Source organism: Agelaius tricolor, unplaced genomic scaffold (assembly GCF_023055355.1).
Source record: "Agelaius tricolor isolate 1412-34295 unplaced genomic scaffold, bAgeTri1.0.p SCAF_73, whole genome shotgun sequence".
NCBI classification, from domain to species: domain Eukaryota; kingdom Metazoa; phylum Chordata; class Aves; order Passeriformes; family Icteridae; genus Agelaius; species Agelaius tricolor.
The window spans coordinates 1,175,691-1,200,711 of record NW_027269333.1 but is presented as its reverse complement, the minus strand read 5'-3'; the positions used below and the strand labels follow the sequence as shown (position 1 = coordinate 1,200,711).

The following is a 25,021-nucleotide window of genomic DNA, read 5'->3' as shown; positions in this document are numbered from 1 at the left end:
GCTGTGCTGGGGCAGGGACTCTGCTGCCTGCCAGGGACAGCTCTCAGCCAGCCCTGGCAGCTGCTCCCAGCACTGGGGGACAAGATCTGGGTGGGGGGAGACAGCTGGTGAGGCTTGGGAGTGTTCTCCTTGTGTGGGGAGGATGCTGCATTGTTCAGGTCTGCTCCCAGCATGCCATTGAACTGCAGAACATTTCCAAGTAGATTATACAGGGGAAACAGCAAGACAGGGGCTGCATGAAAGGGAAAATCCTGCTTTTTAAATCTACTGCTCTGGGTTGCTGGGATGAGAATCTGCATGTATATTTTCATCTCTCAGTTCAGGGAGAAAAAAATAAAGACATTTTCTCTGACATCTTAATAAACCAGGCAGTGACAGAAATCAGCACAGAGCCCCTTAGAGGCAGCATCCAGGTTGCTTTTCCTGCCTCCTCAGGGTTGCTCTGACGTTGCCATCAGAGCCTGCAGAGCCAGAGCTGCCCCGGGGCAGTGCCTGAGCTGGGAGGGCTCTGCAGGGCAGAGCTGAGCCCCCAGGGCTGGGCTGGGCTCTGGCAGCACTGGCAGGGCCCAGCCCTGGGCACAGGGAAGCAGCTGCTGGCAGGGACAGCTCCAGGCAGCAGAGCCCTGGGCAGGCAGTGGGGGGAAAATGCCCCCAGCCTGTGCTGGGATATTTCAAGTCCTCTCCACACCCAACTATTCCATGATTACTTTTCTTACAGATCCCCATGCCAAGGCACAGGAAATGTCCAACAGCAGCTGCATCAGGCACTTCCTGCTGCTGGCATTGGCAGACACGCGGCAGCTGCAGCTCCTGCACTTCTGCCTCTTGCTGGGCATCTCCCTGGCTGCCCTCCTGGGCAGCGGCCTCATCATCAGCGCCGTAGCCTGCGGCCACCACCTGCACACGCCCATGTTCTTCTTCCTGCTCAACCTGGCCCTCGCTGACCTGGGCTCCATCTGCACCACTGTCCCCAAAGCCATGCACAATTCCCTCTGGGACACCAGCAACATCTCCTACACTGGATGTGCTACACAGCTATTTCTTCTAATCATCTTCCTTGGAACAGAGTTTTCCCTCCTGACCATCATGTGCTACGACCGCTACGTGTCCATCTGCAAACCCCTGCACTACGGGACCCTCCTGGGCAGCAGAGCTTGTGCCCACATGGCAGCAGCTGCCTGGGCCAGTGCCTTTCTCTATTCACTGCTGCACACGGCCAATACATTTTCCCTGCCCCTGTGCCATGGCAATGCCCTGGGCCAGTTCTTCTGTGAAATCCCACAGATCCTCAAGCTCTCCTGCTCAAATTCCTCCCTCAGGGAACATGGGCTAATTGCAGTTAGTGCCTGTTTGGTATTTGGCTGTTTTGTGTTCATTGTTTTCTCCTATGTGCAGATCTTCAGGGCTGTGCTGAGGATCCCCTCTGAGCAGGGACGGCACAAAGCCTTTTCCACCTGCCTCCCTCACCTGGCTGTGGTCACTCTGTTCATCAGTAGTGTCATATTTGCTCACCTGAAGCCCCCCCCCATGTCCTCCCCGTCCCTGGATCTGGCCCTGTCAGTTCTGTACTCGGTGGTGCCTCCAACTCTGAACCCCCTCATCTACAGCCTGAGGAACCAGGAGCTCAAGGCTGCAGTGTGGAGACTGATGACTGGATGGTTGAGGGGCTGTGCTCTTGGTGTATTTAGAGGAACTAAAGGATGTCCCAGCAGAGTTTTCTGCAGAGATGCCCTTGTGTTGCCTTCTGTGGAGCTGCAGCAGCAATGTCTGTGTGCAGAGCTGGGGCAGATCAGTGCTGGCCCAGCAGCTGTGCCCAGCAGCAGCAGCAGCAGCACTTGGTGTTGCCAGTGCTGCTGCCGTGGCCCTGCCCCGCTGCCCTGGTGGCCCTGGTGTTGCTGCAGGGCCTGAGTGCTCTCGGGGCCGGGCACAGCCCTGGGGGTCGCAGTGCCAGGGCTGCAGCAGGGACAGGCCATGGGCACTGCTGGAGCAGCGCTGACGCCTCAGGCCAGGCCCTGGGGGCTCCAGGCTCCTTGCCCAGGCTCTCTCAAGAACAGGGCCAGGCCAATGCTCAGCACAGAAACCCCCGTGAGCAGCCCCAGGCTGGCCGTGGGCAGGCTGGGGGTAAACAGCATGGCTGGGGCTCTGCAAGGGCCCTGGGCCAGACGGGAAGGAGCAGCAGAGCAGGGGCTGATCCATGCCCAGTGCGCTGCACAGCCCAGGGCAGCGTCCCAGAGCGTCCTCATGCAGCTGCCAACAACATCCCCCCTCTGCAGCCCTGGCCTCTCCCCCAGCTCACACAGGTGCCCCATCCTTGCAGGCACAGACACGGCAGCACTGCCTCAGCAGCCCCTGTTTGCATTGCACACAGCAGGGCCAGCACCCCCATGCTGTTGCTGTGGGGACATGAACCTGAGGGAGCACAAATGCCATCAGCCCCTGGGGCCAGCAAGGCCTGCGGGACACCAGGGAAACCACTCAGCTTTGTCCTGGCCTCTGCACTCAGCCAGAAAGTTTGTTCCCATCAGCTGGGAGTTTCCTGTGCCACTGCAAACGCTGTTGCTCAGAGCCAGGGCTGCCTGGCAGACACCCCCAAACTGCCCTGAGCATTTCCTTTGCCTCACCTTTGCCTTCTTTGCTCTTCTGCTTCAAATTTCTTCCCATTGCCCAGCCCTATTCCCTCCCCTGCAAACAGCCCATCCCTGTTTGCCCTTTCCTCTCTGGCCCCACTCCCCATTGCAGTTCCTGACTTGGCCCCATGGGAACGTCCCTTGGGCAGCAGGATCATCCTACAAGTGCTGCAGGAATTGTCTGCAGGCTCCTGCAGTGCCTGCTGCTGCTCCCTTGCCAGAGGCACCCCAGGCCAGGGGGGCACATCTGGGCTGCTGTGTCTGGCTCTGGGGCTCCCTGTTCTGGGCAATGAGGAGGAGCTGCAGAGGCTCTGCAGGACTGACAGGATGGGCTTTGGGGCTGCCAGGAGAAGCTGAGGGACCTGGGCTGCTGGAGCTTCTGAAGAGGAGGCCCAGGGCTCATCCTGCAGCTGCTCCACAGGTGGTTTCAGAGAATCCCAAAAACAGCAAGGTTGGAAAAGACCTTGGAAATCATCAAGTCCAACCTGTGCCTTGACACTGACTTGTGTCCTCTGAGCCTCCTCTTCTCCAGGATAAACAATCCCAGCCCCCTCAGCCTCCCCTCACAGGACTTGTGTTCCAGACCCTTCCCCAGCCTTGCTGCCCTTCTCTGGACACGCTCCAGCCCCTCCATGTCATTCCTAAATTGGGGGGCCCAGAACTGGACACAGCACTCGAGGTGCTGCCCAACCAGTGCCCCCGAGCAGAGGGGAAGAATCCCTGCCCTGCTCCTGCTGGCCACACCATTCCTGATCCAGGCCAGGAGCCATTGGCCTTCTTGGCCACCTGGGCACACTGCTGCCTCATGTCCAGCCTGCTGTCCATCAGTCCCTGCAGGGCCCTTTCTGCCTGGCTGCTCTCCAGCCACTCTGTCCCCAGACTGTAGTGCTGCAGGGGTTGTTGTGGCCAAAGTGCAGGACCCGGCACTGGGACTGGTTAAACCTCACCTTGTTGGATTTGGGCCCTGGATCCAGCCTGTCCAAGGCCCTGTGCAGAGCCCTCCTACCCTCCAGCAGATCCACACTCCCAGCCAACTTGGTGTCACCACAGTTCCATGAGGCCCCAGAGTGTCCCAATGGTCTCCATGACTCCATGAGGCCTCCCAGTGTCACAATGTCCCTTTGGTTCCATGACACCCCTTAGTGTCACAAAATCCCTTGGATCCTTGGGCCCTCCAGTGTCACAATGACCATTGCTCCCCCAAGGCCCTGCAGTGTCACAATGGATCCTTGGTCCCCTAAGGCTCTGCAGTTTCACAGTAGATCCTTGCTTCCATGAGGTCTGGCAGTGCAGCAATGCTCTCCTTGGTTCCACAGTGTCACAGTGGCCTCTTGGTCCCAAGGGCCACCACGCTGTCAAACATGTTTCCTTCATTCCATGAGTCCCTGAGGAGCAGCACTGGGCCCTTGGTTCCATGGGGCCCTGCAGTGTCACAATGGCCCCATCGTGACACCAGGTCCTGCTCTGTCACAATGCTCTGCATGGTTCCACAGGGCCCTGCAGGGTCACAGTGGCCTCTTGGCACCATGAGGCCTCAGAGTGCCACAATGAATTCCTTGGTGCTGCAGTGTCACAATGGAGCCCTGGTGACACAAGATCCTGCAGTGTCACCAGGGACCCTTGATTCCATGGGGCACCACAGTTTCACAATTGCTCCCTCAGTTCCCAGAGTCCTTGCAATGGAACAATGGCCCCTTGATTCCATTGTCCCCAAGCTCTCCCAAGGGTCTCCTTGGTTCCACAGTGCCACAAGGGCCCCTTGGTTCCATAAGGCCCTGCAGTGTCACAGGAGCCTCTGTGGTTCCAGCAGGACCCAGACTGTCACCATGGACTCCTTGCTTCCATTCAGCCCCACAGTGTCACCCTGGCCCCTTGGCTCTGTGCTGCCATGTCGTACACAGTGTCACCATGGTCCTCTTAGTGTCACCAGGCCCCGCAGTGTCACAATGGCCCCTTGCTTCCCCAGGGCCCTGCAGTGTCACAATCATAAGAGAATCAACCAGGCTGGAAATGACCTTGGAGAGCATCAAGTCCAGCCTGGGACTCAACACCACCTTGTCACCCAGACCATGGCACTGAGTGCCACATCCAGTCTTTTCTTAAACACCTCCAGGGATGGTGACTCACCCACCTCCCTGGGCAGCCCATTCCAATGCCCAATCACCCTTTGTGTGGATAATATTTCCTAATGTCCAGCCTAAACTTTACCTGGTGCAGCAAAAGGCTGTGTCCTCTTGTCATGTCCCTGTTCCCTGGGAAAAGAGCCTGACCCCCACCTGGCTGCACCCTCCTGTCAGGGAGTTGTAGAGAGTGATGAGGTGTCCCCTGAGCCTCCTCTTCTCCTGGATAAACAACCCCAGCTCCCTCAGACACTGCTCCTCACAAGACTTTCTTCCAGTCCTCTGACCAGCCTTGTGGCCCATCTCTGGACACGCTCCAGCTCCTCCATGTCCTTCCTAAATTAGGGGCCCAGAACTGGACACAGCACTCGAGGTGCTGCCCAACCAGTTCCCAGCACAGGGGAAGAATCACTGCCCTGCTCCTGCTGGCCACACCATTCCTGATCCATAGGAGTGCCAGGGGCTGGATGAGGGAAATGTTGGGGAGGGGGTGGGGAAAAATTCTGATTGATTGTCAGCCATGAAGGGTCTTCATATCTGTTCAAACTGCTTTAAAAGCTGCTGGGGATCAATATCAATTGGACATTGCTGAAGTCAATCTATAAACCGGAAAATAAAACTTAACAGAACAAAACTGTACTCTTTGCATTGTTTTATACTATTGTATATTCACTTTGAGTACACTTCTGTCATCTGTCTAATTAACCACATTAAGAACTGAAAATTTGAAATATTCCCCGGGGCCTTTTCTTGTTCAGGTATTCTGAACAAATGTTTATGAGCTCTTCTCACTGAATTCCTGAACTGAAGAGCTCAAGAAAGAAGAAGTCTCCGGAGCACTAAAATCCATCAGCAGCCTGCAAGTGGTTGAGGATCCATCCCCATGAGAGCAGCAATGAACAGAAATGGGCACAGCTTTGTGGCTGCTGTCCCAGCTTTGGCATGGGCCCTGGGCCTGGAGCAGGAGCAGCTCTTGAGGGCCCCAAGGCCGGGGCTCTGGTGCTGCCCTGGACAGATGGGATGGCAGCAGGGGCTGCAGAGCTCTCAGCACCTCAGCCCAAGGGGAGCAGGGCAGCCAGGGAGCCTCCTTTGGCCTTGGCCAAGCACCTTCCCCCATGGCTGGGGCTGAGTCCTGTGGCAGCTGCAGCTGCTGCTGTGGCCTTGGCAGGGGCTGAGGCCGTGGGGCCAGTGGCCAGAGCAGCCTGGCCTGAGCAGAGCTGTGGGGCCAGAGCCGGCTGGGCTGGGCTGGGCTCAGAGAGGCCCTTGGTGCTGCCCAGAGCTCAGGGCAGCTGGCAGAGCTTGCAGGGAGCTGGGCTGGGCTCCGAGAGCCTGGCCCAGAAACCATCAGTGTCCATCTCAGCCTGGCTGAGCGTGCAGGGGCAGGACTCAGGCCAGGCCTTGTGGGGCAGGGCCAGCGCCTGTGCAAGGCATTGCAAACAGGCAAGTGGCCCAGAGAGGAGGCGGCTCTGTGCCCTTGGTGGCATGGACAGAGCAGGGAGGGGGCCCAGGACATTTGTCAGCGCCAGCCTCTGTGCCCATATGTTGGCAGCCTTGGCTGCTGAGCCCAGCTTTGGCCTGGGCTGAGTTTGGCTGTGGCCCAGCTCCATCCTCCTGCGGGGCTCAGGGCCTGTTCCCGGCCATGGCCAGCCCTGGCTGCCTCTCTGCTGGCCCAGAGGCCGGCAGAGCCCGGGGCAGGGCTGTCTGTGCAGCCCCACAGGTGCCAGGGGCTCTGCAGGAGCTGGCAGAGGCTGCCCAGCAGGGAGGCCATGGGGCACAGAGCCCCAAGGCTGCTGTGGGCACCACGGCACAGGGGCCGTTCCCAGCCGCAATGCTCCTGCCCTGGGCTGGGCCTGCACAGGGGCTGGGCCACCATGGCTGGGCCAGCACAGGGCCACAAAGGGGCCACGCAGCCGCTGCCGGGGCTGACAGCAAGGCCAGGCACACACAAGCAATTGCTGAGCATGGCCTGCGCTGGCCAGGCCTGACTGTGCCAAAGGCAGAGCTCAGCTGCCCTTGGGGGCTGCAGCAACACTCCAGAGCCCAAAGAGCCTCCATGGCTGTGCTGGAGACCAAGCCTGCAGGAGGGAAATGCAGGGCTGCTGCGGGATGGGGAGGCCATTGAATTCCAGCACACACCTCAGCTCTCTGATGATCCCAGCACCATGCTGGGCCCTGTTTCAGCCTGGAGCAGAGCAGATGTTGATGGGACAGGATCCCTGCGGGGCTGTAAGGGACCTGCAGCTTGCAAGGTGCTTTGCTCTCCCTTAGGTGCTCTGGGAGAGATCCAACCCCAGCTCAGGGCACCTCAGGGCACAAGTGGCACTGCCTGTTGATGGGCACACAGCTGATGTCTGCCTCGAAATTGGCACAGGTGTTAATACCTGTTGGTTTCATAATCCACAAGCAAATCTTTATTATCTGGGTCATTAGAGTACTTTCAAGAAATGGCAATATTTTTCCGCCAGTGTCCTGGTTTGAAAAGGATGCGAGTTTTTTGGGATGCTGTTGTCAAACCAATAGGTGCTCAGATTTGAATTTTGGCACCTGGTGTGGCCACGGAGGACATGGATATGCCTCTGAGAACACAGGGGGTTAAAAGCAGGGAACTCCCAGGGGGAGCTCTCTTGGGTTCTGTCTGTGTAAGAGGTCAGAGCTGCCCTGCCCGGCTGCGGGCTGGCAGGGGAGGGGAAGCCATGCGGCCGCGTGAGGTAGGCCGGGCCTTGGACAGAGAGGGGAGGTGAAGGCCCCTGCAGGATGGAAGGGTGGAGGAACATTGGAGAGTCAATGGGCAGCCAGCCCCCCAGAGAGAAAGAGAGAACGAGAGAGAGAAAGAGAGTGAGCCTGTGCCTGTGCTTGTGCCAGCTTGAAATTTGGTATCACATGCAGGCAGCACAGCTGGCCATAAAGGAGAAGGGGGGTGCAGCGAGAAGGTGCCCGGCAGGCAGCTTTGGGAGTTCTGGACAGGCAGAGCCTGAGATTTTTAACCCTTTTCTTGGATGATGGAAACCTTACTGATCCTCCTGGAGTTGAATGAGAAGAGAGATAGAGATGAGAGAAGAGGAAATGGGCCACGAGAGGAGTTGAGAAGAATCTTCGTTGAGAGGAGGTGATGGAATGGCCTTTGGCTGGACTTCTCTTGTATAGCCATGAACAGAACCATTTTTTTCCTGTGACACAGAGACTGCATCTAGGGGGAGGCAATGGCTTGGAGCCAAGAGAGTGCAGTAATGTTATGTGAAGGAGTGCGTGAACAGAGACAACGGGTGAGGAGGGTGGTTGTGCTCTCCATCTTCAGGGAAGAAGAAGAAGATCTCTGTTCTTGAGACCCCTCGGCCCCAGGGGCTGAATTTGGGAGGGACAGGTGTCCCGAAAGTGAGAGACTGTGCTTTTTTTGGAACTGGGCAAAGCATCCTTAAAAGGGGAACCCTAGAAGCAGCTCTGGTCCATGTGCAGTGGTGAGAGCACTGGGCATGAAAGGAAGATGTCACGATGGCAAATGATCTCCAGGCAGTGCCACGTGTGACATGGAAACACAAAAGGTCTCAACTGTGTTTCCAGGGGAAGCCTATGGCACAAGAGGGACTCCTCTCTTCTTGATGAACTGAGAACTGATTATCTAAAGGGTGGTGATGGACTGAGAGTTGGTGATCTGAGGGGTGGTCACTGAATTGAGAATCCAAGGTTTTGTCTTACTGTGATGTATTGGGAATTTGGTGGGGGGAGGAGGAATGTTTGGAAGGTTTTCATCCTGAGTTCTCTGTGTTTCTTTTATATATTGTAAGTTAATAAAGTTTTTTTTTTTCCCCTTTTATTCCTCAGCTGGAGCCTGCTTTGCCCTATTCCTGGTCACATCTCACAGCAGACACCAGGGAGAATGTATTTTCATGGGGGCACTGGCATTGCGCCAGCGTCAAACCGTGACACCTTTGTAGCAGATGATTGGCCCGTCTATAACTCAGAGCTCCTCCGCACCACAGGTAAGAGACCAAACCTGGCAGATACTTGGGACAGGTGGACAAAAATGCTGCCCAATGCTCTAGAGGAACCCCAAGAATTGGACCTGTTGGGGTCCTCCAAGGCCACATGCTGTGTCAAATTTTACTTTAGATGCCTGAAAAACAATTGGCCAGAAACTGACCGGACCAAAAACACACACCAAAAAGACAAATCAGCAATTAACAAAGCCTGTAACTATCCCTATGGATAACTATCAACTGTATTGAAAAGCGGTAAATGCAACGCCTTATTGCCTATCAAATTTTAACATGGTCTGATTTCTTTAACAAGAATGCTAACAAATGTGCCATATAAAATGATGCCAGATACAGTCACAAAAAGCTGTTGGGTTGTTCAGCAATATGCTAAATTGCACGTTATTATATTTATTTTCCAGTAACCTGGTGCTTCAAAAAGTCATACTGAATTTCTGTTTCCATGGAATTTGCAGTTACCGTGGGTTTTTCTCATAACTGATTTACTTATAATTCTAACATGCTTGTTACAACTTGAATCCCTCCAGTGCACCATCATGCTGTTATTTCACTTATGGCTTATTCACCTTTAAGTAGTTTTTTTGTGTTAATAACCTTGGACAAAATTACATCATGCCATTACCTGTAACTTTTAAGGATGTTCATTTTAATTCTGTTAAATCAAAGCCCAATATTGTAATGCTCAGTTACATTCTGTTAAATTAAATAAGGCAAAGGTTTTTTTTGTTAAATTTGGTAGATTTAATTTCTGTTAAGTTTCAGTATTACTAAATTTGAACAACGTTCTATTCCAGTTTTTATGCGTCCAGTTATGCTTGGTATTAATAGTAATTAACTTTGAGTTCTCTCGAGTGCGCTTTTTGTTCTACTAAGGTGATAATGAATCTAATTTGAAATCCTTTTAGGGCTGAGTTTAAGTTCCTCTTGCTAAGCTCTAGCGCTGTCCAAATAAATTTCTGTCAGGTTTGAGTGTTATTTAATCTGAGGTATCATAAATGTTACTAGTGAGCTGTTCAGTGTTTTCCTTTGATGCATTTATTCTGTCATAAATACATCAATCTCTGTATTACTGTTTTTATAGCCAGCTTTTCATATGCTTTACCATCTTTTGGTGTAATTATCTACAAGACACGTGTCATTTCAGGATCCTCCTTTTGTTCTCTAGCTGCTTATGTATCTCTCAGACCAGACTACCCCTCTGGCTGGGCTCTGCACTCTGGCTCTATGGTTTGACCCAGTGCTGCCTCATCATTTTTAAGTATTTTTCAGAGTTCCAAGAAATGATATCTCAGCTTTGTGGGAAGCCTCCTCTAAACTGATGGCATTGTGACATCTACTCTAATCAGATGCAGCCCCAATTATTATTACAGAACCACTCCAACATTCTGCTGGGTTTAAAGCATCTCTGTGCTGAGGGAATTTTGGAGGAGACAGCTCTTGCATGGTTCATTAGTCTGTCACCCCTAGACCTTTACTCCTAAGTGCTATTCTCAAGAGCCTTGTTTTAAATGACGTTCAGGGAATTCTCTCCCACTTAGAGCTTGGGTGGTGGCCAGGCCTTTGCTCTTCCTGGATGGGAATTGCCAACAGACCCAGATGTTTTCTGCATCAAAACTAGATTTGAGTTGCTTTGACTTGGCAATTTGACTCTCTAGATATGACAGTTGAACTCTTTTTAAAGGCAGCTTGGGAATTATTATCTGGAAATAATTCTCCAAGTCCCCCCTGAATCGAGGTTTGTCAGCTGTTTGCAGACTCTGGGATGATGGTACATTATTGCAGAGATTGCTATTTACCTAATTCCACCTATGTTGTTAGCTTTGTCTGCTATTTGAAATATTCCTGATTGTTGTATCCATATTATTCCTAATTGCTCTAAGTTTCTTGTCCACTGCATGTATTATTTTGCTATGATGTTTCTTCATACTCATAACAAAATACATGCATCTCATTCTTAAAAAACAATAAAGAAAAGGAATGAATGCCGTAAGGACGTTCAAATAATGCAATATGTACATGAGAAATTTGGACGACTAATCATTTTGAATAATGCAATATGTACATGAGAAATTTGGAAAAAAGATCATCACATCTAAATCCCAATTGAGTGTACCACAGTGCAGCCTGATTGATTAATTAACTTCAGGAGAAGATGTGCCTGTGTTTCATCAGCAGCAGTTCAAAGCAGTCACCTGTTCATTCCATCAGATACTGATCAGCTCTGAAAAAATGAGGCCCAGTGCAAAGAGAAATAACCTCATCACCTTGCCGCCTTTGCTTAAAAGGTTTCCTTGCAGCCTTTGTGGCCAGGGCAGGAACAGGAGGAGGACTGCCCAGACATGGCTGTGTCTGGAAACTGACAGAGGCAATTTGCCAACAAAAGCCTCCTGGCATCCTCACGGTACAGAGCTCCTACGAACCTTCTCCAGTTATTCCCTGTTCCAGCACCCAGGAGGACATTCAGTGATGTCAAAGATCAACATTTCCAGCTCACACTTTCTCATACTTCTCAACTCATTGGAAACAATGGTCATTTCTTTCCATTTCCCTAAGAGACATTGGACATTATTCTTTTGTTTTCTCATGCTGCAAAACCCTGTGTCAATGACTTGATAGAATTTGGTAAGTTTTGTTGATTGTAATTGGTCTTTTATCTATCTTATCCCATATCTAACAGATAACCAGTGATAACCTTGATGAGATAATGCCCTCACAAGAGTGAGCTGTTTCAACATCAGAACATAGGAGCCTTTTTTAAATGAATGAAAAGGGGGAGATGTCATAGACAGGTAGAATAATGATAAAAGAAAGGCCCTATGAAATCAGGCCTTGTTCTGCCATGTTAATAGCTGGCCTGTCATCACTTCTGAGTGCAGCTAAGCAGTAACAAGTTCCCATGTGAAGCTATTGTGAGAATGAGACTTTGTGAGCAATCTGTTCTGAGGGTGAAAAACAAATGCACCTGCAACAACAAGGGATTTGTCCCATGAGAATCAGTGAAGAGAACAGGTAAACAATACAATAGAGAGATCTGATGCACAAGTAAAATCTATTTTATTAACCAATAATAGAATAACTGATAAGAAATCTCTGAACTAACTAAAGTTGCACACAAGGTTTTTTAAACTGTGTAAAATGAGTTGCATGAATAAAGAAGAAAGAGTTCTCCAGCTCAGCTGGGTCCTCTGGGATTTCAGTTCCCCCCTTCTTTGAGGCTTTGGATTCCTCCTTCTTTGGAGCTTTGGGTTCCCTCTTCTTTGGGGCTTTGGGTTCCTTCTTCTCTGAGGTTTTGGCTGCCTTCTTCTGTGGGATTTTGCTTTCCTTCCTCTCTGGGGCTTTGGTGTCCTTCTTCTCTGATGCTTTGGTTTCCTTCTTCTCTGGGATTTTGGTTTCCTTCCTCTCTGATGCTTTGCTTTCCTTCTTCTCTGATGTTTTGCTTTCCTTCTTCTCTGGGATTTTGGTTTCCTTCTTCTCTGAGATTTTGGTTTCCTTCCTCTCTGATGCTTTGGTTTCCTTCTTCTCTGGGCCCTTGGTTTCTTTCTTCTCTGGGATTTTGGTTTCCTTCTTCTCTGGGATTTTGGTTTCCTTCTTCTCTGGGATTTTGGTTTTCTTCCTCTCTGGGGATTTGGTTTCCTTTTTTGGGATTTTGGTTTCCTTCTTCTCTGGCATTTTGGTTTTCTTCCTCTCTGGGGATTTGGTTTCCTTTCTTGGGATTTTGGTTTCCTTCTTCTCTGGGGTCTTGGCTTTCCCCTTCTCTGGTTTTGGAGGTTGCTTTCCAACAGAGACACCCTTCTTTTCCTTCTTCTGCCTCTCTTCCTCCTCTAAGGCTTTTGCCTCCTCCTCAAGCTTTTTAGCTGACTGCTTCAGCTCCCTTCTGCAGACAAAATAGAAACCATGGCTGAGAGTCCCTACCAGAAACTTGGGCTCCCTAGTCCTGGCTGGCTCTGCACTTCATTCCTTGGCCCTGAGGCCATTTCCGTGAATTCTCCTCAACCCACAGAGGCTGGGAACATCCCAAGTGAGGCCATTGGTGGAAGGGGACCTCCAGGCCCAGCCAAACCTCAGCTTTGCCATCAGAGGCTCTTGACTGTGCGAGCTCCCTCTGAAGGCACAGCCAGACCCCTCCAGCCCCTGCCCAAGGCTGATCCAGCAGCTCTCTGTGCTGCTGCCTGAAAACGCCCTTTGTCTCTTGGCTTCCCAGTTTAAAGCAGAGCACAGATTGCTGACATCTGCTTATCTCTCCTACAATTCTTACTCAGCTCATTCAGCCCCCTTCCTCCTGGGCATAGCTGAAGCATGATTTTAAAGAGTTCAGATTTCAGCTGAGGCTTAGAAGCAATTCCCATTGATCAGGATGTAAGTTAGACAGGCAGACCATAGGTTAATGATTATGAGATGCTTAAGCTGGAGCTGAATGTTCTATTGTTTACCATGAGGAGCTTCTTTCTAGAAGGAAGTGGAGGAAGTGAACTGTTATAAGAACATCTTGAAACCAGGAGAACAATGCTTAGGACCTGGGCTTGATGTCAATCAGTCACTAAGCAGGGGACCTTGGATCGTGCCAGAGGGTCACAGAGACCTGATGAAGACATTCCTGACTTCATCCCTTAAGACCACAGACCCAATTCGAGACCCAGTTCAAGGGAGGAATTGCACAGGTGTGAAGGACCAATGAGCTCATTTGAATACAGAGCGGGGACGGGAGGTGCTGGGCTTGTGCAGATGTATTGTATGTAAGATCTTGGGTAATAAAGAGAGGGCAAAGAACCTTGGACAGCGCGGTCACGCCTTTTAGGGATAGCTCTGGTGCCTCCCGCCGGTGTTAATAAACACACCACTGTCTAACTTTAATTAGTTAGAGAGTCTGTGTCTGTGACCTTCGGTTTTAATGACTCCTAGCCTGCTCCTTCATGAGAACAATGCTATCAGTCAGAAAGCAAAGGCTGCAGGAACTCCTCTCCTGCAAGGCAGGCTCTTGTCAGCCAGATTTCCTGCTGGAACCCAGCTGTGACCAAGCAAACCAGTGCTGGCTGCCATGGAAACCATTGGAAGCAGCCTCGTCCCTCTCCTCCCCATGAAACCAACTTCAGCCTGGGCTGAAGAAGTCCTGATGCACAGGCTGGCTTGAAGCAGCCTCCACTCCCAGCTCCACCCTGGGCCTGTGTGTCCTGAGCTGGGCTGCCTTGCTGGAGCTGAGCTTCTCCTGTGCTTGCCCACGGCTGCAGCTGCAGGGGAGCCTAAAGGACATGAGCTTTTCTGGCTGCTGTCCCACCATAAGGAGAACCCTGGCAGATCAGCATTGCAAGGGCTTCATCTGGGGCAGCAGCAGGACCCAAAGCAAGGTTTGCGCTGTGCCCCACGCCTGCCCATACCACAATGCCACTGTTTTGGTGAAGAAGGGAGGTGATGAAGAAGATGCCACTCAACACCATGCACTTCAAGCCACCTCTAGAGGCAGTGCCAAGGCAAGCCCAGAGCCCAGCTCCCTGCAGGCAGCAGCTAAGCCAGGAGGGCTCAGCACTCAAATAGAGAAGAAGATGTTGTGTCTCAACAGGAGAAGGTCCTTCCTCTCTTGGCAGCCAGGGAGCTCAGAGTGGCCCTCCCTGTGTTGCTGCTGGCCCTTGCTATGCAGCACCTCTGAGCTCAGAGTCCTTGGAGCAGGGAAGCCCTGCAGGGACAATAACCCATGGCAGAGCAGGAGCCCATGGAAGGCTGACTCACCTCTCCCTCAGAGGGGCCTGAGAGCCACAGTTGATCTCCCGGGGGCTCAGGGAGGAGCTGACACGTGAGGCCTCCCCGGGCACCAGCCCCTCGTAGCTGGGGCCTCCCTCCACGTGGCACAGCTCCGGGACACTGCAGGTGCTGCTGAGGTGGCCAGAGAAGGTGGAGGAGACCTGCTGGCTCTCTCCTGGCTGCAGCACACCTGGCACTGGCAGGACACTGAAAGCCTGGGTGGAAGACAGGAGAGATTGAGGTGCTGAGCATGGAAATGGATGCAGAAGAGCATCTTGGAGCAAAGTGCAGCTGTAGCTAGAGGGGCCTATTCCCCAAACACTGCCAGAATCACCCTCACCTCATCCTGCATCCATGCCACTGACCAGTGCAGGGACCATGGGGAAAATCCTCTCCCATCCTCACGGGTCAATGCATTAATTAGTACATTACATGAAAGTGACCTGGGATGTCTCCAGGCAGTAGAAATTCTCTCTGATGCACAACTTTTCAAAACTTCCTGCTTTTAGAAAAGGAGGAGACTCAGAGTGAGAGCTCTTGGAGCTGAGGGAAGGAGCCCAGCCCAGCTCATCTGACTCCTGAGGCTCTTCCCCTCTCTCTCTGATTTAAATGCTGCTTTCTCAAGGTGCTACAGCAAAAGCGCCTGCAAAAACTTCCTGTGCAGCACCTGAGGAGTTCCAGGGGGAGCAGTGCCCTGCACAGGTGCTGCACAGCGTCCTTGGGCAGCCCTACAACGTGTCCTGCACGGCCTCTCCAACAAGCAGCTGCTTCAGCAGCACTTTGTGATGGGCCTGCAGGGATGGGAGGCCCCTCTGTGGCCAATGCTGAGGGCCCCCAGCGGCACTGGCAGCTCCAGCCCTGCTGGCCACACTGACAATGGGCAGTGAGACAGATTCCCTCCTGCCTTCTCCGTTCCCAGGGGAGTGTGCGCCACGTCCAGGGAGCACCTGAATCCCTCCAAGCCTCGTGGCAGGTGAGGGTTTGCAGGAGTTGGTGCTGGCACCTGGAAAACATGCCATTTTCTGTGCTGGGAGGAAGAGACAGCCACTTTGCAAAGTCTCCCTTTGTGAGACAGCTTCAGGGCCAGCAGTGCAATAGCAGCTCTGGGTGAAAGCAGAGCCCTGCAAACAGGGAGTCTGGCTGCCTTGGGAAGAGGCTCCATGGAGATCAGGATCATCCCAGCTTGCTCTGGGAAGGAAGCTGGAGGTCTTACCATGATGATGCAGAGAAAAGGCTCATCTTACTTTGGGAAAGAAACAAGGCAAAAAAATCCCACACTCATCACAGGTCTGTAGGTTCTGAGTCAGCTTCTCCAAGGAAAACTCTCCTATTTCTCCCTCCCACACAGCCCATACCCAGCCACTGGCCCTGCTGCCCAGCCCACTGTCAGCACAGCACAGCAGGGCAGCAAAAAGGGAGCTCAGCAGGAGCAGGACTTGGTGCTGGCAGGCTGGGGAGGCAGCACAAGCAGTAGGGGTACAAGAAAATCTACCTCTGCTCCTGGAGATTGGGCAAAACCCCACGATTCTTTCAGGGCTGTGGCTGCCTCCTCCACATTTCTAATCCTGAAGCGTCTCCTTAGAGATGCCGAGGAATCCAAACTGGGTCTCTTCCCCTTTGGTGGTTGGGGTTGGAATTTAGATGGGTAAGGCTCACATCTGGAAAAGAACACAACTATGAACAGGGACCTGCAGTGGGAGGGAGGGACACCTGCACGAGCAGCTCCTGGCCAGGATGCAGCCCCTGGGTGGGTGCTGGCACGTTGACCTGAGAAATGGTTTGATCCAGCCCTTCCCAATCCAGGCTGGAGCAGGTCTGTTCTAAAGGCAGCCCAGGGATGACACTGAGCTGCTGCAGCAGCAGCAACTGCTTGCATTGAGCAACTACAGAGGACAGGCATGAACACCTGGTGGGGATGCAAAAAGCACAGTGGGAGAGGGAAAGACAGAGAAGGCAGCAAAAAGGTGAGATCTGAGGCACCGAGGGGCAGACCCAGCCAGTGCCCAGCCAGCAGAGCCCCCCCAGTGCCCAAGGCCAGAAACTCTGCAGCTCCACCAGGGATTTATCAGGAATGTTCCCCTGACACTGCTGGGGGTTGGTTGACATTTCCCAACACTCCCAGGCGACTCAGGTCGCATTCCCCATCCATCCATCCATCCATACATACACAGGCTGTGGTGCTGGGATCCTGCCAAGCTCTGCCAGCCTTGGGCTTGGGGAGATTTCTGCCAGCTGTCCTGAGCTCCGTAGTTGTGCTCTCTGTTCCAGGAAGCAAGCAAAAAAGATTAAAAAAAAAAAAAAAACACAAAACAAACCACAACAGGGAAACCTAAAAAACCTTCAACAGCTCAACCTTGCTCAAGTTATTTCTTTAGGGACAGCTACCACTCTCCAGCTGAAATGCTGGGCTTTTGGGGAAAAAGAAAATTACATGTTCACCTCCAAATCAAAAAGGATTAAGGTAAGAGAACCTTTCAAACTAAAAATTATTGGCCCAAAGCTTTTACCTTTGCAAGAAATCTCTAGTTAAGACCAGGCTGACAGTTAAACAACTGGTCCTTCTGGTGGGGAGAAACTCTCCTCTTTGAGGGAAGCAGCCTGATAGTTGAAAGCAACTGTTTTGTCAAACTTCAGGCTCCCTGGCACAGCCTGCATTGCCTGTCCTTCCTGTTCACTGATTTACAGGCAGTGCCACAATGGCCCAGGTTCCGATGTCTGGTGCCATCCAGGGAATTTGGCATTGCCATTTCCATATGTTTTAATAGAAGTTTCAGTCCTTGCAACCACCCTTCAAATGCCAGCTTTCCTTTCTTTTACAGAAAGCTCAAGGTTCCCAGAAGTCTTCTGACGTCCTCTTTTGTGCTCAGAGAGATGACATTTTCAAACAGATGTTTCCAAAGTTAACAGCATTTGAAAGAAGAATGAACTCAAATGCCCCTGGATTCCAGCTCAGCCGAGCTCCATTCTGTGTCAGACCCTGAGATTGCCACCTCTAAGGCAGGAGCTGTTTGTGCCCCCCATCCCTCCTGTCCTTCTCCCCAGCAGCCTGGACCTGTTTTCCCCGGCAGAATCCCTGTCCCTGTGCACCCTGCCAGGAGCAGCTGCACACAGGCTCACATCTCCCCTTGCCCTCACCAGTCGGTTTCTCTCATCCCCGAACATGCCGATGACAACGTTGGTGCGATGAGTGCCCAGGGCCTGCACTTCCACCACAACTGGGATCTCTGCTGTGCTCTGGGGCTGCACAATCCCACAGGGCTTGGGGCTGGAGTAGAGCACAGCAGAGTCCTCCTTGCGTTTCTGGAAGGGACAGAATGAAATGCAACTTCAGAGGCACCTCTGGAGAAACTTTAGACTCCTTAACATCCACCGCAACAGCAACTTACACACACGTTTCAAACTCCCCAGCACAAAGGTAAAAGGCACACACAAGATGCAAGAATTGTAGGCTTAGCACTCCCAGGGGAACCTGCAAGGAGGCTGCCAGCACAGGCATTGGTGTCTGCGGATGCAGCAGCTTTTCACAACCCTCTAAGATCTCCCACATGAAAACACCCTGAAGACCAGAACATCAAGTGTTTCCTCAGGAGCTTCAACTGCCTCCTAAAGTTTACAGTCGGGTAGGATCCTGCTCTCAGCAGATCTTTAAGGCTGAATAGAAACCAGTTCTTATCCAAACCCTTTTTTCCCCTAATAATCTCCTCAGTAATATTTGAGAAGGAGGTGGATGTGATGCCAAACCTGGGGAATGAGCCCGTAGCAGCCAGGAAGGTGGCTGGGATTCCTAATGATGATCTTCCTCTCATATGGCACCTTCAGGTGGCACTCATCGTACATCAGGACTGGGGAGGACACTTGGAGCTCAGGAACGAGACATCTGGGCAGAGAGATGACCCCAGGGCAATCAGAGATACTGAGAGAATGGAGAACGTTTCCCCCCAAAGATTGTGCAATGGAGCAGAACACATTGGTCACTGTCAAATGCACATTGAACAGCCCTACAGGGATAAATTGCCTTCTACCTCTTCCCACTCCAGCATGGCTTGTCAAGGAGGGGCAAACCCTGAGAGGCAGCACCCAGAGGCTGCCCAGTGCCCCAGTGCCCCAGGCAGAGCCCTTTGAGCCACAGCTGCCTCAGCCCCTCCTTTACCCAAGAAGGCTTGCAAGGACTCCTGGAACAGTCCCAGTGACCCACGAGCTCTGGATGAGCCTTCCCAACAAGGATCAGTGCTCCCTGAGGCTCAAGGAACACACAACTCCAGTGTCTCAGTAAAAATGACTCCCTTCTCTCCCATGGTGCTGCTGCCCTGCCTGACAACTCAGCTCTTTGCCCCAGCCTTGGAGGGCACGAGACAGCAGCTGCCCCACAGAGTGGCTGATCAGCCACCCCCTCCCAGGCCCTGCAGCTCCCTGGCTCCTTCACTGCACAGCTCCAGGCCCTGCCTGGCCCCAGCTCCATTTGCTTGACAAAATGGCAGCCCAGGCACTGCCTGGATGGCTCTGCCTGGGAGAGGGAACAGCACCAGGGAGCTGCATCCCTCTGGCATCACACTGACACCCACAGCAGCACAGCAGCATGGAATTCTGCTGCAGCAACAACGACTTTTGGGCTCAGCTCTGACAACATTAAAGCTCAAAATGGGAAGCAGAGGGAAGGAGAAAAACTGGAGCTGACCTGCCACATCAAGGCTGCTTTCCCCTCATAAGACCTTGCCCTCCCCACTCTTGCTGGGAGCCACTTTCCCCTGTCATGTGCCCTCATGAACAGAACCAGACCCTGACTCTCAGCAGGCTGCCTGGTGTGTCCCAAACCAATGCAGGGTGGTCACAACCAGCACAACTCCATCTCTTGCAGGAAGAAGGAGAGGAGGCCCTCGGGAAATTTGTTCCACCTCAAGCACCAAAACCCAGGCCAATCAATGATACCATTCCTGGTCCCTTTACAAAAGGGCCAGGACTGTGCTGGGCTGTGAGCAGGGGTGCTTTTCACCACAGGCTGCTGTCCAAGCACTGCTGTTCTCATGTCCAGCTGGCACAACATGAGGCCATTAAGCAGCTCTTCTCCTTGGCAGCTGCAGCCAGCAAAGCCTGTGCAAGGCAGTGCCTGGGGGGGCCAGGAAGGGCTGGTACCTGGCTGTGATGACCACTGATGCCACTCCCTCACCAAAACCCTCCAGGTCCACCAGCAATCTCCTGTAGAATTCCATCACGGTGTTGGAACACAGGGTCACCTGGTAGAAAAAAGAACAGTCAATTCTTCCTTACAAAAGCTCATTACCCACATGTGACCTCCTCCAGTTCTTGAGGAAGGATTTGGCTTTAATTCTTCTGCTGGTCCATGTGTAGAGCACAGTCTCAGAGTAACAAAAGCCTTCTGGCAATAGCAGATTTGTTAAACACACCTTGCTATCACAGCATCGGTCAGCTTCATTAAAACATTAGACTAAAGCTCTACACACCACTGTATTCAAATTAAGGGGCCAATTTCTCATCTGACTACAATGACATAAATGCAGAGGAAATCTGACTTGAACACAATGAGTTCAGCTTTACAGCAGAAGGCTGAGGGCAAAGTGTGGCCCAGCAGGTGCTGGGCAGTTCATGGCTGCCATGGTACCCAGAGCCCGGGCTGGCTCTTAGAACTCCAGCACCACGCCAGGAGTGGGGAGCTGCCCCAGGGTGGGCATTTACCAGAGGCAGAGCCCTCAGAGCCACTTGCTGTACAGCGCAAGAGACAAGCCACCACAGGGACCAGGCAGAGGAGAAAGGAGGAGGCTCTCTGTCTTGAAGTTCCACAAGGAAGGGTTTATTCCAAATAAAGGAATCAGAGGCACAAGAGCCCTGGACACTCCTGTGCCAGGGCTTTTGTAAAAATACAAATCAGGGGGTGGATACAAACAGCAAATCAATAGGGAATCCTCAGGGGAGGAGTGAGGGGATTACATCAAGTGTCTGGGACCACTGGGGGTAGGAGGGTAAAGAGGATGGGTCACATGGCCAATGGGGTCTCCAAGAATAGGGGAATTCCAAAGGGGTATTGCAATCAGGGATTGGCCCGAGGTTAAAGTGGCAAAGAAGGTTTGGGAACAAAAGGGGCTGGGTTGCCTAGACAGGCAGGGAAAAGAGCTGGAACAAGGGGCAGGGAACGGCATGAGGGACAGCATTGAGGGAGGGTAAAACACAGGCGTGAGCCAACTCAGGGAGAACATGGGTGTACAACAGAACAAGGAATCAATAAAATCAATTTGAACCGCAACCCATGGCTGCAGAGGTTTTTGTCTCCACTGGAGATCCCTGCAGTGAACACAAATTTTTCTGCTCCTCAGGAGAGGGAAAATGAGACCAAGAAGAAAAGCTAACTGCTTTATACAATGACATCTCTCTGACAGCCACCTTCTGCCTTCATCCTTGCTCTGCCCACTTGCAATCAAAGAAATCGCTCTCAAAAGCAAAAGAATGGCTTCAGGACTTGACCATATGGTATTGATCTCAGTGTAGGATTTTGGAAACAAACCAGTGCTCCTTGAGGAACATCCCGGGTAAGCCAGCTAGCAGAGGCCTCCCAGCAGTGCAGATCTCTCACTCCCACAATGCTCAAAGCTGGCACCAGAGCTAAAGCCCTCCCACACTCCAGTGAAGCTTCAGCCCTGGTGCTGAAGCATCTACGGCTGGATTCTTCCCATACCTCAATGTCCTGGTGTCCCTGGGGGAGGATGGTTCCTTGGCTGGGATTCATTGTGAACTCCCTTGGCTCCACATAGAAATGAATTCCCTTCCTCCAGGATGGGTCACCTTCTTTGCGTATTTGATCAAGGCTGTCAACAGCCGGCTGCGTGCCATCGTCCGACATGCGGAGCTTGAATGTCACGGGCACCATGGAGCAGTTGGTGAGGCGACATCTCTGGGTATAGGGAAAGCCTAGGAAAGGACACAAATATCCATTTAAGCACCCATTATGGCATGATCCTGGTGGGAATATCCTGCCAGGATAAAAGTGAGATTGGAGTTGAGCTCTTTATTTTCTGAACTACAGCTCACCGAGAAGCTGCATGAGGAATTAATCATCACTGAGTTCCCTTTGACACTGATTCCAGACTGCAGCCTTGAAAATGCCCACTCCTAGCCCTGCTGAACACTGCAAGCTTCTCTCTTTGGGATGGGGAGGAGCTCCCTCCCCTGCCCCAAACCAGCACCAGTTATCTCTCAGTGATGAGTGTGCACCCAGACCCAGCATTAATTCTGAGAATTCAAGCTGTAAAATTCCCTGGTAAGTCTGCCAACATTCCCACTGTTTTCATGATACATAAACAGTGAGTTGTCATTGAGAAGAAGCTACAGCAAAAGGAAATGAGGATGGAATCAGGAACTAGAATGTGATGCACCTTAATGCAGTTTCTCTCTGCAGGACCCTTAAAGCATCTCTTGGTTTGGGCCAAACAGACTGAGCACGTGACAGCTCAGAGTCCACTCAACTGGGGGCAAACCCCAGCCTTGGTTTGAGATTAGCAATTAGGAACCATGTCCCACCTCACCCAACAAACAGGGACATCACAGCCATGCTGCTCACTGTGATTGTGCCTGCAAGGGGATCCCCACTTTGGCTCTGAGATTTGCTTTCCATCCTGCAAAGCCAGAGATACCGCCACACATGGTGGGTGTAGAGAGCTTTTTGGATAATTGGTTAGCTGAGAAAGGACATTCCGATGTGATACCGATGGATAAGGGTAAGAGAAACAAGCTGGGAACTGAGCAACCGGTGCCTAATTACTGACGAAGGTCACAGTGACCTTCTCTAAAACGGGAAGACGGGGGAGAAAATTGCTTGCCAGAAAATGTAGTTATCCCAAGGTAGAGAAATTAGAAGAATGTACACATAGAAGCAAAATAATTGTTAAGAGATAGAAGTAGGTGTGTTTGATCTAAGTGTGCTTTAACCAATAATGAGCTCGGCTTTTGCAATATGTATAAGCTTCATTAACACTAATATAAATATGTGTGGAGTTTCAATAAACTTCGAGATTTGCTATTCATCGCATATGGTGTGTCGCATCTCTCCCGCTGTTACGACAGGTGGGGATCTGTCTTTTAAAGCAGGACAGAGACACTAGAAAATACTGCCTTTCTATTCCTTGGTTCTATTTGATCTCACAATGGCAAAATGCCCCCTGAGGCAGCAGCAGTTCACAGCCTGAAGAGGCTGCTGGGGCAGACCAGGAGTGAGGGATGCTTTTCTGTTGGAAGGCACAGATCCCTGACACTGTGTCCCAGCACAGGCAACACTCACCAAAGGAGATGTCCCCGAAGTCGAGCTCAGGGAGGTCGAAGTGTAAATTCGGTCCAGTGACGCTGCCCCTGGAGGCTGAGGACAGAGCAGGAAAGGGCTCGGTTAAAGGGATTGCAAAGGTCCGGCTGTCGTGGCTCAGGGCACAAAACCTGGGCTCAGGGCACCCTGGGTTTCCAACCAACACAGCACCGTGTGCTCAGCACAGGGCCCTGTGCACAGGAGGCAGCTCAAGCCAAGGGGCAGCAGCCAACAGCCCCTGATGGGCTCTGGGCACAGGGCAGGCAGGAGAAGCCCCTGGGATGCTGGGGGTCCCATGAAGGACCCTGAACACACACCCAGACATGGCTCCGTGCCTCAGTTTCCCCAACTGCAATGGGATGGACATCAAGGTGTCCCCACAAACTTCTGTAACCAGCCTTTCCAGCCACAGGTTCCCTGCTTTGCTCCTTCTTAGCTGGAACTGCTGTTCCCGTGGAGGAGCTTTCTCAGGAGAGTTTGACCCACACAATCATTACAGACACAGTTCTGAGACATGAATCCAGGGGAGCCCCAAACATCCTCTGAAAAGAGCAGCAACAGTTCTACCCAGGGGACAGGTGAATCCTAGAGGAAAGGACTGGTGAAATGTTCCCTCTTGATTTCCAAACTATAAAAGCAGCACTTTTCCTCCAAAAACAAAGCCAGCATAATTGTTTCTCCACTATGGGCAGACCTACTCACCACTTTTCTCTTGCCAAATAATAACTTCCTTGTTCCTTTTCATCCATCTCCCTTATCTTATTGGTACAATCAAGTGCAGATTGCTTTCATTTCTTTACTGCCTTGAGCCAGTGCCTGCCAAGAGCAGCAGCCCAGCTCCAAAGCTGCAGAGCAGCCAGCATCAGCTCTCCTGCTTCCACTCCATTATCCCAGCAGCACATGGCTCAGGCTGGCAGGGACAAGGCCTCACACTGCTGTGGTGCTGAGGACTGAGCTCTGCCTCCCCTGTGATCAGCCCTTCTCCCTTTGGCTGGGCCAGGATTGTCTCCTGCCATGGCACCAGCCCATGGGATGGTACCCCTGTCCTTGGCACAGTTCCTGCTGCACAGTTCCTGACTCCCACATCAGCCCTTTGCTGGCTGTGCAAAGGAGGCACCAGAGCACTCTGTGCACAGGAGCTGGGAGCACAGCTTGTCCCCCACAGCATGGCCATGAGAGGGGAGCTGAGGCTGCTGCTGCCCATCTGGCATGGATTATTAATGGAAGTTTTTAAAAACACTGCTGCTGGGGCAGAATCCCCCAGGCTGGCCCATCTGCAAAGCCCTGGGGGCCTTGCTGGGTGTTCAGGTGGGACATCCCAGAGCAGCTGCTGCCCAGAGCTGCTCCATCCCACTGCCTGCCATGGCCCAAGGCAGAGGGAGATCCCTGCAGGGAGGAGTCATTGCAGCTCCTGGGTACCACACAGGGCAGGAGGCATCCTGACACTAAGGCAATGCCAGGATCACAGCAGAGATTAAGACCTCAGGCATCACCTTTTTTCTCTGCTCAACCCCAAAATGAGGTAGGTGGGGGATGTCCCAGAGACAGCTACAGATGTGCCCACCAAGCTCCCAGAGTCCTTACCTGATGGTCAGGATCACAGGTGTAGGAGATCCAGCCACACTGAACTGGAGTTTTTTCTCAAAGGTCCCCAGCACGGTGGTATGGAAGGAGATCTGAACAGTCTGGGTCCCACCTGGTGCAATCATGCCCCGCTCAGGCTCAACCATGAAGCAGAAGTCCACATTTGTGGTTGAAGGGATATAGGTGAAGGGAGCATCAAGAGCTCCTTGGTTAATCAGTTCCACCTGCAGAAGCAAGAAAGCAAAATGGAAATACAGGTGGAACCTTCCCTTCTTGTGAGTTATTGTCTAATGATGCAATGAACACCCAGCAAAGGCAGAAGATGCTTTGTGCTGCTGAATGGCAGAAGTCAAAAGATACAACAGGACAAGTTCTGCCTTTGGGTTTTCATGCAGAGCAGTGGCAACTCCACAGACCTGCAGTCACCCTGGGCTTATCCCATGGACACAGAGCAGTGCACCTCTGCTCAGCATCACCAAGCTCATGGGGAGCTGGCCCTGAGAGCCCTGAGTGGGGTGATTGCAGCTGCGGAGTGAATCACCCCAGAGCTGCTGCTGCCCCAGTGAGCACAGCTCCAACAGCACCATCTACTCATTCACCTTTTCCCATACCATGGAAACAATTCATTGAGAATGAGGCATCAGCATCAAAATGTACAGACAG

The 25,021-nt window shown here is 52.2% G+C and overlaps 2 protein-coding genes across 2 annotated transcripts; one reads left to right on the top strand and one right to left on the bottom strand.

Moving 5' to 3' along the window:
* The first annotated feature begins 1,086 nt into the window (after positions 1–1,086).
* Positions 1,087–2,746, top strand: LOC139585332 (olfactory receptor 14J1-like). Its single transcript, XM_071418018.1, has 2 exons — positions 1,087–1,658; positions 2,740–2,746. The coding sequence occupies exons 1-2, from the start codon at positions 1,087–1,089 to the stop codon at positions 2,744–2,746; spliced, it is 579 nt and encodes a 192-aa protein (XP_071274119.1).
* Positions 2,747–11,838: 9,092 nt separating this feature from the next.
* Positions 11,839–17,968, bottom strand: LOC139585331 (neurofilament heavy polypeptide-like). Its single transcript, XM_071418017.1, has 4 exons — positions 17,942–17,968; positions 17,608–17,772; positions 14,461–14,687; positions 11,839–12,613 (listed from the first exon to the last, which is right to left on the bottom strand). Exons 1-4 carry the CDS (start codon positions 17,966–17,968, stop codon positions 11,839–11,841), a joined length of 1,194 nt encoding a protein of 397 aa, XP_071274118.1.
* Positions 17,969–25,021: the final 7,053 nt, after the last annotated feature.

Excerpts from the sequence above, each read along its gene's own strand:
- LOC139585331 (XM_071418017.1), bottom strand. The coding sequence starts at position 17,968 with ATGCCTGTGCTGGCAGCCTCCTTGCAG. Across the intron at positions 14,688-17,607 it reads GGGATGAGAGAAACCGACTG|GCTTTCAGTGTCCTGCCAGT; the intron begins GTGAGGGCAAGG and ends TCTTCCACCCAG. Across the intron at positions 12,614-14,460 it reads CAGGCCCCTCTGAGGGAGAG|AAGGGAGCTGAAGCAGTCAG; the intron begins GTGAGTCAGCCT and ends TTTTGTCTGCAG.
- LOC139585332 (XM_071418018.1), top strand. The coding sequence starts at position 1,087 with ATGTGCTACGACCGCTACGTGTCCATCTGCAAACCCCTGCACTACGGG.